The 16,894-nt window shown below is 39.7% G+C and overlaps 1 protein-coding gene across 1 annotated transcript in view; it reads right to left on the bottom strand.

Moving 5' to 3' along the window:
- The window catches only part of nf1a (neurofibromin 1a), a 161,692-nt gene that overhangs the window by 52,045 nt on the left and 92,753 nt on the right, over positions 1-16,894 (bottom strand). Inside the window, 6 exon segments of the mRNA XM_051958253.1 lie at positions 3,982-4,092; positions 5,776-5,922; positions 6,017-6,163; positions 6,819-6,916; positions 7,304-7,462; positions 15,782-15,844. Coding sequence (XP_051814213.1) covers positions 3,982-4,092; positions 5,776-5,922; positions 6,017-6,163; positions 6,819-6,916; positions 7,304-7,462; positions 15,782-15,844 — 725 coding nt within the window.

Raw genomic sequence — 16,894 nt, 5'->3', positions numbered from 1 at the left:
CAACATCAAGGTCAAAGTTGGATATTTTTGAAACAGAAACTTTTGGGTGGTTATGGCAACAACTGCTGATAAGTGTGTCCACATGCAGAAATGTCTCACAACAAATCGTGTCCTTTTTTTAATTAAAAAAATTATTTTTCCATTTTTCTCTTATAAACCAAAAATATATTTAAAAACAATGAAAATAAAAACAAAATCATGCAGTCAATCCGCTTTTTGTTTCCAAACAAATAAGAAAAGAAACCTTGGATTTCAATTCTCATGTGTGACTGATGGCAGAAAGGCAAACAGACAGAAATCAAAAGGTAAATGTAAATATGAAAGACAGAAACAAAGTACAAGAGACAGACTTAAACTCTGAGTCAGTGACTCTGAACCTGCTTACTTGCAGGTTGTCCTGAACAAAACAGGTCTCTCTCTGACTCCTCCTCTTCTGCCGAGCACGAAAGCTGTCTGACAGTGTTTCAACTTCTCATTCATAGAGTCAATCATACAATAACCTGCTTCATGCCTCCAGAAGCATCAAAATCCCAGCTAGACAATAGATCATTGTCAACCAACAACCAACTTGACCCCTTTCAGTCAGGCTTCAGGTGCGACCACTCCACTGAGACTGCACTCTTATCAGTCACAGAATCTCTGCGGCTGGCGAGAGCTGCTGGTCAGTCCTCTGTCCTACTGCTGCTGGACTTGTCTACTGCCTTTGACACCATGAACCACCAAATCCTCCTCTCCACACTCTCTGAGCTCGGCATCTCAGGTTCTGTCCTGTTGTGGTTCAAGTCCTACCTCACAGGCAGATCCTTCAGAGTGTCATGGCGAGGGGAGGTGTCAAGGTCACATGACCTATCAACAGGAGTCCCTCAGGGCTCAGTGCTTGGTCCCTTACTCTTCTCTCTGTACACCACCTCACTTGGTGCAGTGATCCGCTCCCATGGCTTCTCCTACCACTGTTATGCTGACGACACTCAGCTTTTCCTCTCTTTTCCACCTGATGACACAACGGTTTCAGCTCTGATATCAGCATGTCTGGCTGATATCTCAACATGGATGAAGGAACGGCACCTTCCGCTAAATCTGTCTAAGACTGAACTCATGGTCTTTCCAGTTTGTCCATCTGTTCAGCCTCAGATCAGTGTCCAACTTCACTCGAGCCTACTTGTGCCCACAAACTCAGCCAGAAACCTCTGTGTCATGATTGATGACCAGCTGACCTTTAAGGTTCACATGGCCTCAGTTTCTCGATCTTGTCGTTATGCCCTCTACAACATCAGGAAGATCAGACCCTTCCTGACCCAACAGGCCATGCAACTTCTGGTTCAGGCTCTTGTGATGTCACGCAATGACTACTGCAACGCTCTTCTGGCAGGTCTCCCTGCATGTACAGTCAAAACGCTACAGATGATCCAGAATGCAGCAGCACGTCTGGTCTTAAACCAGCCCAAAACAGCTCATGTCACTCCCCTGTTCATCTCCCTTCACTGGCTTCCAGTTGCAGCCAGAATCCAATTCAAAACTCTCCTCCTGGCTTACAAAACATTTACAAGAACGGTCCCAGCCTACCTGGATTCTCTGATCCAGGTCTACTCCCCTTCACGCCCACTTCGCTCTGCATGTGAGAGACGCCTGGTGCTTCCAGCCCAGTATGGCTCGAAATCTGTAGCCAGACTCTTCTCCTCTGTTGTTCCCAAACGGTGGAACAAACTACCAAACTCTGTGCGTTCTGCTGAGTCCCTTTCTACTTTTAAGAGACAATTGTTCAGAGAACACCTAGGCACTTAATCCGACTCCACTTTAGGGCTAGAATAAGTCAGGTGGTCCAAAACCCAGCACTTATTTAGCGCTGACAAAGTTGAAAAAAAGGGGGGGGGGGGGGGGGGGTAGCAATTCTTCTGCAACTTGATGGCAACACCTTTGACCAATCGCACTTGAAGCACTTTTTGCACTTACTAAAGGTTTTTCCTTATGTCTGAATTCTTGCTTGTGTTGTACGTCACTTTGGACAAAAGCGTCTGCTAAATGAAATTGTAGAAATTGTAGAATTGTAGATCATTACTCAAGGACAAATTAGAATGAGCATTTTTGCTGCCCTTTATTCTATTTTCTTTGTAAAACTTTTGAGTAAAAAAAAACAACCCAAAAACCTTCATCAAGTCCGTTGCAACAGGATTGAGGTTTCTCACGAGGGAGAAGTCCAGCCACATTTTCCCCAGAAGCCCTTTAACGCTGACAGACAAACCTTACGTTTGTTCATGCTATAAGGGCCTGATGCGATGCCTTCTTTTCAGTCTAAGTAAGCACACCTCTACCTCACTCCAGGCAAAGGGGTGATATGATTAGACACTTAGCTCATCTGTCACAGAACTAATGTTAATATCTGAATCTAAAGTTCACTTTCAATATTCGTACTGGTATGTCACTATGGGACATAGAGACTCTAGCAGAGTGCATTAAACTGTCTTTTCGGAAGGATGAAGTGGATGTCTGAAACGGTGTGTTAAGTCTCTTTGTCTTAGCTCCCATAGTTATAGGAAGGGCAGTTTGGTCTCCTGGTGCCACACTGGCAGTGAAGAGTTTCTTAGCCAGGCACTGCTGAGTTTTGGTGGCTTGCAGGGGTCTGGGTGGGCGGATGCAGTAAGCTGGTCAGGGAAAGGCCTGAGCAAATGTCTGCTTGTTGGCAGTCAGGGGAAGGGATGGCACTTTACTGGGCAGATATATCTGTGGTGCTTCCCGTCCTCTCTTCAGATGGCCACTGACTTGCAGCCGTTTTCCTTTAGCAAGGACTGAAAGCAATGACCTTTGGAAGGGAAACACTATCTGAAGTCCTGGTGAACTGCTGTGTGGCACAGAGTTGAGAGGCCAGCAGAGGTTTGACCCAGTCCAACATAGAACCTCCAATGACAAAGTTTTTGGCAGAGAGAGGATTGCCCCATGACTGGGTTGCTTTTACCAGCAACTGGGAAAGACTAGCAGCTGATGTCAGATAGAGGATTTGGCTTTAGGGAGCGTTTTTCCCCTTTAGCATCATGTGATGGTGCTGGTCAGGACTTCCGGCCACACAATACCAAGCTTTTGAGCCGGTTTCAGACTTACAATGGCATTGTGATATTGGGCTTGGTGACTCACTGCATGTGTCATCTGCAGCTTTTATCTTTCTAACAATTAATTCATTAACAATATTTTCAAGACAATCTCACATCAATAAAATGAGATGGCCAACTTAACAGCTTTGAAACAGGTTCATCAAATTTCGGATCAAGCAGTTTGTAATTACTAATCAACATTTAAGAAAATACAAGTTCCAGAAAAGACATTGTAGCTCTTGTTTGAAGCTCTAGATCAGGCTCATGACTTGACATTTGCTCAGACATAACATAAGGATTATTATGCTGAAGATGTTGTGTTACCACTCTGGTAGGCACTGTAGTGGACGGTATTATACTGAAAGGTGTTTCTAATATTTTGTGAAGCTCATATATTACATACTCAAATATTAGAAACATCTTACAGTACAATATTAAAGAATGCAAGAAACACTACAAGGGTGTCTAATTTTCTGGTCACTTTTTACTGCTGTTATGTATTTATATCTAGTGTGCAGACAAACATTTTTCAAGTGGGACTTGCTGAAATCCTCTTCCACCTCTAATCAACAATATAACAGGAGTAATTTTTTGCATGGTTTATTCATATCCATATCTACAAAAGTGCCAGCCACTCTCCACAGCATCTCGTTTTTAATTGTTGTCGGAAGTTTTCATACGCTGCAATGATCATGAGTTGTTAAAACACAAGTGCTTTTTCTACTCATACTCCCGTTACTAAGGTGTTCATAGAAAGGCAGCATTATGATAAAGCAATATTTTGTACTATGATGCACCAGACAGTAACCAGACAGTAAACACTAAATACAAACTTTACAAAAAATAACAACAATAAAGCGAAGTTTCGCAGACAAAGAAGTAAGATGGCAAGTCTTACCTGCGGGCAACATAGTAGAATACTGGGTTGCCTGTCTTGGAGGTTCCTGCCTGGTAGAAAATGTTGAGAGTCTTTAAGGCTTTGAACTCCTCTTTCTCATGGACCTGGTGCCTGCAGAACAAATCAGTGAGCCGAGGATCAGCCAGCATTCATTTCTTTGACAACCTTTAATGTTGCTACGTTAAATGTTGGGTTATGTAGAGGAAGATTCATATATATTTTTGATTATTTTGTTATTGTATATCATCTTAATCCCACTGGCCATCAAAGAAACTAACCTGATATTATCTGAATCGTTTTTGTCTGATAAAATATTCAAGTATGGAACATCAGACATATAGTTGTGAATAAACATTTAGATACACTAATAAAGAACATGCAAATCATGTCAGTTTTGAGCTTTCACTGACTTCTACAACTCTGAATTTTCTATGATGAAATAAGTGAAACACATGCGTCTTCAAAAATATTTATCCAAAAAAGCAATTTTGCATTTTGGTTATCTCATAAGTTTAATAGAAATATGATCAAATCTGCTGGGTAATAAAATAAACATATAGCAAAGGATGCCAATATTTAGTAACATTTTCTTGCCCATTTTCACCTCAGCCTTCCACAAATTTCTGGCAAATTTCTCACTAAATGTTTGATGACTCCTCTTGGCAGAATTGGTGCAGTTAAACTAAATGTGTTGGCTTTCTGATTGATTTGTTATTTCAGCAAAGTCTACAGAATCTCAATGGGGTTTCAGTCAGGATTTTGGGGAGGCAAGTCAAAAACCTGAATTCTAGCCTGATTTAACAATTTCTTAACCACTTTTGATGTGTGTGTTGGCTTATGTTCAACTGCATCCAGGACCTTGAACTGGCTGATGATTGGAGGTTTTCCTGAATTATTCCATTTACTTTGTGTAAAGCAGCAGCTCCGCTGATAGTCCCAGAGGTTAACACAACCCCCACCATGCTTGGATTGGTGTTTATGGGGTGAAAGGCTTCACCTTCTCTCCTCCAAACATATCTCTGATCACTGTGGCCAAATAGCTACATTTTTTTTTATTAATTTGACCACAGAATTTTCCTTCAGAAGGCCTTTTCTTTGTGATCAACAGCAAACTTCAGTCGAGTCTTAAGGAGCCATTTTTAGATGAAGGGCTTCATTCTTGCACAGCAGCCTCTCATGGTGACGTAGAACACACCTGACCATGGACGCCGACACCAGCGTTCCAGCAACGTCATTGCAGATTTGTTTTTTGGTGATTCTTGGTTGACTCTTGACCATCCTGAACAATTGTATTGTTTGTGGCTGAGTCTAATAAGTGTATCAACTGGGCCTTTTAAATTGGTACAGAGAAGTCAGCGGCTGTAGTCAATCATAATCACTAGCAAGAAGTTAAGGGATCATGCCACTAAGAAAATCTTATTAATACAACTGTATACATCACCAAAACTGATCATTTAAGTTGGTGTATGCATATTTTTGCAGATTTTACCATATTTCACAAAATCCTATAATACATTTACAAAAGAACCAAAATACATTATTTTTTGTGCTGAACAAATGTATGATAATTATTCGATCATTGTTTTATTTCCACAACTGTAAGCATTTGACAAAAGGATACATTTAATATTTATGCTGACAGTGTCAGATGTAAAATATACGTATAGTTTTGAGACATACAGACAGATTTGTTCATCCCCTTGTGGAAATTCAAGAGGTGTACTTGAAGGCTCAAGGCAACAAGTGCGTCTGTTGGAACAAACCCATTACATTACAGGATGGTAGAAATCCTACCTGGTCATAAACTCCTCAAACTTGGAGCTAGTTAGATTTAGACTGGACCAGTGAGTGTCAGCCACAGGTTTGTGTTCTGGGGGTCCCAGGTAAGCCAACAGGGTTGCCATTTTGTCAAAAGGCCGCCTGCCTACAGCCTTATGATCCCTGGAAATAGATCACAATTCATGACTTTATTAAAAAAAAAAAAAAACATAATCTGACACTAGTGTTCAGCGACAGATAAAATCATCAACTGTACCTGTTGCTGGAGAGATACTGGCCGATCCTCTCCTGGTTGTTCCACAGTAGGCGGTGCAGGGCCAGCACGTTACCGTCACTGATAAAAGACAAACTGTGGTTGACTGAGTCACTGGGTGGAGAGTCAGATGCTATGTCCAAGAAAAACCTGTCATGGAGAGAGGAGAGTACACAGTCAACCTACAGACATATTTGACATCAGGCACCTGACTGCTTTAGTTTGCAGAACGTTTGGTATGTTAGAACTGCATGTCAGACCACACTGCCAAATCCCTGCAGATTTCGTACAGAAGGTGTCTCTTGCCCCCATTACTTTCTGAAACCAGCAGGCTCACATTTATACCCACTTCAGGTTGTCAAGTGGGTATGAATGTGAGTATGAGTTTTGGACACAAGTGATGCAGCCATAGTTTAAGATGAAGATATGATGTAATAGTGTCACACTGTCTTTAAGATTAGCGGTATAACTTGGTGGTTGTTAAAGTAAAAACTGACATCTCACTTCACTTACAATGGAACTGACAGTTATAATGCACTGATAACTGCTGTATGATTCGCAATTAGTACCCTCCTGAAAAATTTATAAACACTGGCCATGAAATAACCTCCAGTGTCTGACGCCGACCAATGTAAAGTTATACTTGTGACCAAACCATAACTAGGATTGTTTTTGATAACGTTTTAACCAAAGTCATATCAAGTCCCCAGAGTTTATCAGGTGTTGTGTGAGGAAGACATTCACGGGAATTTCTGTGTGCAGATACTGACTGAGGGTAGTTTGTATTATGCTCCAAATGTCTTACCTCCTGGCTGAATCAAAGTTGCTCTTCACAAAGTCATTAAAGGGCCTCATGTGTTCTTCTTTTGTAAACAGGACGTGGTTTGCAATACTCTGCAGAATCTAAAGGAAAACAAAAGAAATACAAAGCACGCACATTACAGTGAAATTAACTGCTCGTGAATGCAGTTCTCCATCTTCACAGTGGCAGGTTTTCACAAAGAGATACATGATCCTGCCTGAGTCACTATAGCCCACTAGCTGTCACAGTCATTAGTGGGATCATAGTATCTTCATGTTACACTTGTTGAATGCCAGTCTATACCTTGATTTGAAGATGGAGCCTCAATCTGGCATAACTGATTCTAACACTTGCTTAACTGCCATCCTATTTTTTCTACAATTTTCAACCATACTTAATTGCACACACAGACAATAAGCTGCCATTGTAGGATGAAAGTTTCTCTCCAGTCTGCTGCATCACTCAGCATTCATCACCACCAGCCTTACCTTGGACATTAGTTTGAGACCCCGTTCTATCCTAGGTAGGGGCTTCTTGTCCAAGATGCCAGCCTCATATGGAGACACAATGGCTGGGTTGACGAAACGCAGAAACATGGCACTGCCCACTGCGCCTATGCTGTTCTGTGGGAATCGTTGACTCACCACCTGTGCGAGGGAAGATGGAAGGAGTGAGGAAAGACAACAGAGGGGAAATAAAAGGGATGTGAAAAATGGATGGAACACAAGAGAAAGGTATGAAAAGAAGAGCCAGTGTGAGCAAAGGGAAGGAGAAAATATTGAAAAAGGATTTCAGTACGATAAAGAGCAAAAGAGTCAATGATGAGAATAACAAAATACATGTCAATATGTGTAGCAGAGCTGAGTGAGCTGAGCCATAACCAGAACACCAAAGACGAAGACACACGAAGACAGACTTGTAAAGAATCCCAGTTCTGGGATGTAACAAGAGTGAGAAAGGATCTTACTCAAGTTACAGCCCAAGAAAGACACATGAAAGTAAAAGTAAAACAAGGAACCCAACTGTTTACTCTCTGTTGGTGAATGATGGAAACTAGAAGTAATCACAAACAAAGAGGCAAATTACAGATGCAGAGCCATGAGTTGTAGTGCAAAGCAGTGGATGGATGAGCTGCACAGGTGACCATCCAAAAAAATTACTATCCGCACATCACATCTTGCTTTTAAGAAAAGCAGGGCTGTGGTGACACATTTCAAAGGGGTTGCAATGTAACGTCACAAGTTCCAACATCGGACAGAGTCAGTGCTGCTGGGAGTTCAGTTTACTCCCCATCAAGCTGTCAATCAGTCCAGAAAATTCAAGCATGATTGCAGACCAAAAAAAAACCCAAAAACATGTGAAACATTTATCTTGTAAGGGATTTTCATCACTGTGTATTACATTGATGATTAGCAAAAGGGTCAAGAAAAATCCCTGCCCTTCAGTCAGAAACAGACCAGTCTTAGACTGAATAGTAATTACTGTTATCATTTGTTTCTTATATCTGTTGAGAGCATGTATAGTACATTTGACACAGAGTGGTGCCAAGAGTAATTTCACTCCATTACAACTTTAGGCCTATTTTTGTAGTTTTGCTGATCATTCCTGTAAGTAAAGTGACTATACTATACTATACTTTTTAAGCTCCTAACAGGATTACAATAACAAAAAGTCAGATGGGTGAAGACACCCAAACTGTAAGACGATGATGATCAGACAGGTTGAAAGTAAATGTTTAGGTCAGTTGAACATATCTAGATGATGGTGTTGTGTAAACAGTCAACACATTCACAAACTGAACCCTTGCTCCAGATTAAACCTACACAACTTGTAAATATGTGCTCAGTTTTCCTGCAGAGTGATGGATTGTTAGAAACATTTTGGTTGTGCTCAGATGATGTCCCTGCACCAAACTGTCTGCCAACTAATCTGTACTGTGTGCCCACTTTGTATTTAGATCATTCAGTTCGTTGGTGTACTTTCACCATTATTGTTTCTAGAGTGTTACTGCTTCCTGCCACTGTACAGGGCTGTACAAAACTAGGTTAATATTCTCTAACCTGAACCCAAAAATGTAGAGCAATCAACAGGTGGGACAACTTTAAATCTAACAACGTAAAGCCACACTGGATGTGCCTTTTACAGTGACTGTCAGCCAACCTTATACTGCATGTATGTTTTCTGCTTCATCCTTTTGTCTTTTAAAATTTATTGGATGAGTGTTGCTATCTTTTTGAATAAGGCTGAAATGGAAAGATTAGTTTGAACCACTATAGAACACTGAGCTATTCCCAGCAGAGTTTTACGTTCAGACTCGCAGCTGCAGACACAGAAGTTTAAGAAGCACTCAGCAGGCCCACCTTAACTATCTTTTCAATCTGTCTGATCATGACAAGGCTTGTATTACTTGTCCTGTTGACATTTGTTTGCACATTTTTGATCTAGGCAATCTTTAAGTACAGAGGTATCATAGCTTACAGAAATGAATATTAGTTGTCATAAACTGCAATTTTTCTTAAACAGGAAGTTTACACAGCTGAAGTAACAGCAACCACAACATGTGCTATGCATTCTTACTGTCCTAAATGATACTTCACCCAAATTCCATCTTTTGTAAGCATCGAATTCCAGTGGTAACTATTTGTGGCCATGGCCCAAATGATTACTTTGTCCACATTGGTTTCAGTAGTCAAAGTCTCATTAAAATATGGTCCTGTTGGGGGAAGTATCAGTATGAGAAATTGACCTGAAAAAAAATAAAGAAATCTTTTCTGTTGCTGTTTTTTAATGAAGTAATAAATGAAGACCGAGAAGCACAGAAGAAAAAGTCATGTCCGATAGAGGGAGTACTGACGTTAACAGTAAAAGCACATATGGAATCTGCATGCATGATACACACAACCATACCATCACTGTCCAACAAACCAGAGATCTATGTTTGCAGAATTCCCTCTCCCTCCCATTTTTAATCAAATACACTAGACTTCAATGTCCTTGTTTTCTATTTCTATTAAAAAAGTAAGAGGAATATATGCTGAGTGTATTTGGCAGAATTACTCAAATACTGGCAAAGTAACCAAATTCAAAGAGTAGAATAGATGCACTAAATGACATCAGGTCTTTCACGCTTTTGCTATAACTTCACTTGACTCCAGCTGTCACAGTAGTAGTGTGTACCTCCAAGAGGTGCTAAAAGATGAAGCATAATCTCATCTAAATTATGAGAAGCACCAATATTTGTCAAGGTTTTGACAAATTGAAGCAGTGAATGCTTCTTGGTTCTGTTGGTGAAGGTATGCACGTTCAAGACACACACTGTCAGCTTTCCCCACATACACATACAGTGCCAGAGCTCTGGAAAACAATCCATTATAATTCCAGTTCCATAAAACCTGGTACTAGGAAAATTATGACTTCAGGCCAGAGACTTCATTTTATTTATTTATTTTTAAATTAGAGAGGTTCATAACGGAGGAGCTCTGTCGTCAGTTGGAGGTATCACTTGATTAATAGCATTTATCAACAGAAGAAATCACAGCACAAGTGACACCATTTCCAAAAAAAACTGCATATCATTATGAATCCCTTTTAAAGTCCTACTGCATACCACAGAATGCTTTGAATTGACTTTATTTCATCTTTCACTGCAAAACCTGTGTTTAACAAAATGAGTCCAGTTGAAGGTTAATCCTTTTTTTGATTAAGTCCTATTACTGTTTTAATTTTAAAAAAAAGCTACAACAAGTGAATCTTAATTCACCACTTTCTGATATAGTGGTAAGCAGTATAGGGCACCCCAAGACCGCATCAGTTCTTCTTGTTGACTGTGTATACAAATTAACTCAGCTCAGCATTCAACTTAATTTGTAGTGAAATTGTCAAACATTGTTGTCCTTAGTCTCTTCACAATTAACTCCAACATTAGCTGGAGAGTAGACAGGTTTGTGAACTGGAGTGATTAGTCTCATTTGCATATTCATGTCATTTACGTTTACCATTTGCAAACATGAATGCCATGCAGAAGTAGAACAGGTCATGGTTAGGGCTGCAGCTATCGATTATTTTTGTAACTGATTATTCTATTGCTTATTCTGCCTATTAATCAAGTAATTGGACTTGATAAGTAATCAAAAGCGGAAGTGAGCACACTGCTGTGTAACAGAAATAATCGTCCCTGTGGACGCAGGCGGACATTTGTGGTGTATCGTACATATATAATGTAGTACAGGGGTATTGTACATATATATTGTAGTAAAGGGGTATTGTACATATATAGTATAGTACAGGGGTATTGTACATATATAGCATAGTACATAAACTAAAGCTTAAAGCCATAGGAACCCCATATGTATTTAGCTGGTGATGCAGAAATCACAAATATGTTTTTGTGTTCATCTGTTTCAACTGCTGGTACTGCAGCTGATAGAACACACATAAGAAAACATATTAATTTATTAGTATTTGTTACAGAGAATATTCAATCAGTAACTTTAGTTTCACTTTGATTTGGCCAAAAAGTGCCAAAGTGTCTCCAGACAGGTTATTGGTCAGACTGTGTGCTCTAGGCTACAGCATTTAGTTCCAACATATCTACAGCACACAGACTGACCAATCACCTGTCTGGAGACTGAGATCGGTTGATTAAATGAGTTAGGTCTGGTGTGATGCTGGTTAGTTGGAACAAAAACCTGCAGCCCCGCCGGCCCTTTGTGGAATGAGTTTGACATCCCTGTACTAATCTGTTTCAGGGTCTTTCTTTACAGCTCTCATGTTTCTGTCGTCAACTGCTGCAGTTTTTCTTGGTCTACTCGTTCAACATCCGTTACTTAGTCCACCAGTGGTTTCTTTCTTATTCTGGAAGTTCCAAATGGATGTACTGGCTATGGCAACTGTTTGTACAATGGGCTCTGATTGAGTTTCCATCTGCTTGTTTTCACCCATAGACAGCTCTCTGGTTTTCATGTTGGTTACTCCTCTAACTATAGATGCAGTCTGCACAGGAAAAACCCAAATCTGAAACTGAAAGTAGACACTGAGCGCTATTTATTCTTTGAACAATCAATGTAATAGGACACACCAGGGCAATAAAACACACCTGTCAGTCACGTTTGCTGGCATGAAAAATGGGTGTGTTCAAACAAAAGGGGTTATCTCCTATGTTCTGTATCAGATCCAGAGATAGAAACGTGGAAATAAAAGCTGAAATGTTGTTCTCTTGTCACATATTCATCGTGATGATTTTGATTAGTGATGGGACATGATTAAAAGAATAAATTTAATTAATTACAGGCTTTGCAATTAATCACGATTAATCACGTTTGTTTGTCAAATAATATTTGACACAATTAAAGTTTTTTAATTCAAATAAATTGCTGACGACTGAATCGATCGACATATGCATGAACTTAAACAAGAAAAATGTTTATTTCACTTCTTTTATCTGCATTTTTCATCTGTCTGCTACACTCACAGATTACTGCAAACTCAAAGTGTGATTATAGCGATTGTATTCAAAATTTTAAGACATTTTGTAAGCATTTTCAATGTCTTAAAAAGTGATCTATTGTGGGCTGGCTACACAGTTTGGTGGTACCAGGACTGTCATAGATAAGGAATGGTGCATCACCCCGGAGCTCATTTGCGTAAAGCAGTTTTATTTATGAAAATATTACAGAGAGCGAAGGTCTGATGTGTTGCAAAAATAAACAACTAAACTACCATCGCTGAACTAAAACGACGACAGAGTCAGCAGCTTATTTCTCACCTTAAATGCTTTTGTAATAGGCTTCATAAAAAAAAAAAAGAGAAAGCGTGCAACCGAGTCGTAATGTTGTTCCGACGTTTCTTGCACTGAATCACTCAGTCCTGTGCATCTTCTTTAGGCTGGCAAACAGACTTTAGGTTCATTACCACAACCTACTGTGCTGGAGTGTGCATCAGTGTTACCGATGTGCCAGAAAACAGGGTCGCCTTAGGCGTGCTCTGGGGGTTCTGGCATATGGGTTCTGTAAAGGAACTTGAGACGATATGACCTGTAATGGGCGCTATATAAATAAAGTTGAATTGAACTGGCATCCATGTTGTGTTAAGGATATGATCATTACACTGCAGCTGAATACTTCTGTCCTGAGGATATGGGGAAAAAATTGTCCCTAAAAAGACAAACCTGCTGCAATCACCAATTGCTTTTTTATTAGTAAATACCTTGAATAAAATACAAAATCTCAAGGAAGGTGAGGACATCCTAGACATAGACTACCGGTCAAAAGTTTTAGAACACCCAAATTTTTACATTTTTTAAATTGAAAATATTGCATCTTATCTCATTGTACTCTGAAATGAAAGTATGAAAACAAATGAAGTTAAAAAAAGATCAATTTAGAAACCAAAATATATTCTCAAATTTGACTCATCAAAGTTGCTACCTTTGGCAGATATAACAGCTTTGGCATTCTTTCCACAATGGAATTCAAATATTCCTCAGAAAGTTCTTCCCAACTCTGTTGCAGAAGTTCCCATAAATGTGTGGCACTTGTAAGGTTGCTTTGCTTTCACTCTTCTGTCCACTTCAACCCAAACCAGGTCCATTGTGTTTATATCTGGAGACTGTGCTGTCGCTCCATGTTTTCAAGCTCGTCATCTTGTTCTTTACTTCAAAGGTAGCTCTGGCATAGCTTGGACTGATGTTTTGGGTCATTATCTTGCTGTAGGATGAACCCCTGACCAACTAGAACATACCAGAGGGTACGGCATGGAGCTGCAGAATGCTGTGGTAACTGTTTAGCTTCAGGGTTCTTCTCACTCTGTACAAGTCATCAAACCTGGATCCAGCAAAACGGTTCCAGACCATCACACTTCCTCCTCCATGTTTGACAGTTAATGCCACACACTGAGGAACCATCCTTTCGACTGCTCGATCCTGCGTGATGAACCAAAGATTTCAAATTTTGCTCGATCAGTCCATAACATCTTCTTTCAGTCTTCAGCAGTCCACTGGTGGTGTTTTATGGCCCAGTAGGCCTTTTTTCCTTCTTCTGATGTCTTAGCAATGCATTTCTTGCTGATAAATCTGTTAAACCTGCAACTCCAAGTTTTCTCTTCACAGTTAAAATGAGACTTTATGACCACTGTGAAGCTGTGCTTGAAGCTGTTGTCCTGTGAGCTCCTATCACCATGCTGCTGACTCTCAAAAACTTGTCTTCTGATTCTGTTGTGGCTTTGGGTCTTCCAGATCTCTTCCTGTCAGAGTTTTCCCGTTTCTGAGCCTTTTGATAGTGAAGAAAACTGGACTCACTGACACCTGAATTTTCTTCGCAATTCTTCTGTAGGAAAGACCTACATTTCTGAGTGTTATGATGGTCTGTCTCTCTTGTATTGTTAATTGCCTTTTCCTCATTTTTAAAGCAACACATTACATTACAGCAGCTCAAGTAATGCTCTGGAGGGTATGATGCCACGGTGGGTTCCAGCACTATTTCTATGCTGGTAAAGGGGGTTGTAAGTAATCAAGAAAAGTTGGGACACCTGTAGGATTTGGTAGCACCAACTTTCAAGGTTTGATCAACCTCCATTGCTGCAGAACAGTTTTTAGTTGTTAACCCATTTCTTGTTCCCTGAAAAAGGCATTTTTGTAGAATTCTAAAATGTGCAATTTTTGTCAGCTTTGGGTAACCTTACTTTTTTTTTTTTAACCTCTGACAGTTCACCACTTACCTCTGTACCATTTCAAGCTATTCGTTGGGCTTTAATTGCTTTAATTTTAATTTAAAAAAAAAAAAAAACGGAAAAATTCAGCCATTCTAAAACTTTTGACTGGTAGTGAATATATGATTGACACTATTGAAGTGCACCAATTGCTTAAGATCTGGTCTGTATTGGATATATTTTTTGCTGTTATATGTACAAATTAAGTCTGTGAATGCTGCAGCTGTTACTTCGGGTTGGGTTTCAACAGCTGTTCCTTTCTGAATCTAAGACACTGGACTAAGATACTTTATGTTGGTGTTTCCGATTGTTTATCGAAGCGTGGCAAACAATTTATGCAATGGTAACAGGCTTCTAGCTTGCAACACTGCTACTGCTTGACATATAATTCACTTTAATTTAATGAAAAGAAACATCACCACAACCATATTCCTAACCTTATGGTTTAGTGACGTTTATCAACACCTCATCTTCATCACCAAAGAGCGTATCTACAGAGGTTGTGATAATTTTATCATGCTACACTTTTCAGATTGTGTTTTTTGAGAGGAGAAAAGGAAAGAAAGAGGAATTTCCATGTTCAATTGTTTGAGCGCTAAAGTCAGGCTATAGTGCATTTGAGTGCCAACAAGGTTGCCCATGAGCACTGACATATGAGTGTGAGAGTCCCGGTTCTGAGGGAGAGCATACAAAACAGAAAATTTTGAAAAATACACTCTCACATTCATATATGGTGGAAATACACTATACAGCTGAGGCATCCAACCCACGACAGAGGGAGGCCAATTTATCAGAATATTTCATCTAAAGACCTTTTACATCTTTTAAAAGGCCAAGACCGCCAAGGCAGGAAAGGCATGCAGCTGTGTGTATGAGGGTAAAGTTTATTAAAAATAAGTCATATAAGACAAACAAACACAATTTTAGTGTAGATGAAATGTTCTGAGAAAATGTCTCCTGGAGTGCAAACACTGATCCAGAAAGAAAAGAGAGAAGGCTGTTGTTTCCTGTTAACTGTTAATTGAAAAAAAAGAAAAAACATTAAATGGTGTCAATATTAGTGCAGTGATTTTCAGAGAGTGTTGTAACAAAGTTGAATATGAAGAAAAGAACAAAACATTTCCAGAGAAACATCAAATTAAAACCAAATTTTAAAAAATTAAGAAATAAAAAACAAATCAAATGAGTAAAATGCAAAAAAAAAAAAGGTTTTTTGCTTTAGGGGAAAAGTGTCTGAGGGAAAATAGATTCTCCAAACTTACTGCTTTTTTGTTTTCCTTTTTTTCTTTTACTGTTGCTTTATTCAGTAGAGAGTAGCAAGTAGCCTACAGAACAGAGATGAGCACAATCATGGTCACAGCACCAGCTATACATACATACATACACACACACACACGCACACACACCTCTAACCACTCAAAGTGTACATATATTTATATCTAGCAAAAGACAGAAAAACCCAACTGCTGTTAGAATCACTGCTTAGGGGGAGCGTGCCCATGCATGCGCTAGCGTGCTTTAACTTGTTACTGTGTGTGTATATGCAAGAGTGCATGTTCCTTCAGATCTGAAAGAGGAAATCCAAGATGAAGAATATTAAATCATAACACATGGAATATAAAAAGCCTGTCATCAAAAACCCAAAACACGTTATATGGGTGTGGCTATGAATTTTGCTAAACATCAATAACTTCAACACCATAACAGCAAAGTGCATCCGTTTAGTGGTTAAGTGTGAGTAGACAGCGCTGTGGACCTCTCTGTCCACTGCAGTGAGGCCAAAGCAGCAGTGGCGGAAGCTGTTTGAGCATTGAGGTGGAAAAATAGCAAAGATAGGAAAGTCAAACTCAGCGTTCATTATATGGTTAGTGTATATTGAGACTACACTATGGTATCATTTTCTAGATGTATTTGGTGATACAGGCAAGTCAGCTATCATGTTCCTGTGCTGTAATCACACTTAAACAACTGTTAGATTTGGGCATAGCAGTATCCATCCATTCTCTATACACCGCTTTATCCTCACTAGGGTCGCGGGGGGCTGGAGCCTATCTCAGCTGACTCGGGTGAAGGCAGGTGGCATAGCAGTATGGTGTTAGTGAAATGTCTCCTCCCGAAATTTGTCTGGAAACAATTCTGACATGTTAGCTCCAAATAAAGCTACTTCAATAGGCAGAAAATGAGGGAGATGTTGGGGTGCACCTGAGCTGATGATCAGGCTCATCTTGGGCTGTAGCATGCTGTCTGACGCAAAACTGGAATATGATGGTATTTACAGTTTAAAACATTCTAACATTATTGACTTAATCATAATGCCTTTGTTGGATACGAATAAAATCAGTTGTATTTTAGAGGTCAAGTTTTCATTACATCAA

Source organism: Acanthochromis polyacanthus, chromosome 13 (assembly GCF_021347895.1).
Source record: "Acanthochromis polyacanthus isolate Apoly-LR-REF ecotype Palm Island chromosome 13, KAUST_Apoly_ChrSc, whole genome shotgun sequence".
Taxonomy (NCBI): domain Eukaryota; kingdom Metazoa; phylum Chordata; class Actinopteri; family Pomacentridae; genus Acanthochromis; species Acanthochromis polyacanthus.
The sequence above is the reverse complement of the archived record's forward strand: the minus strand, read 5'-3'. Positions and strand labels throughout refer to the sequence as shown.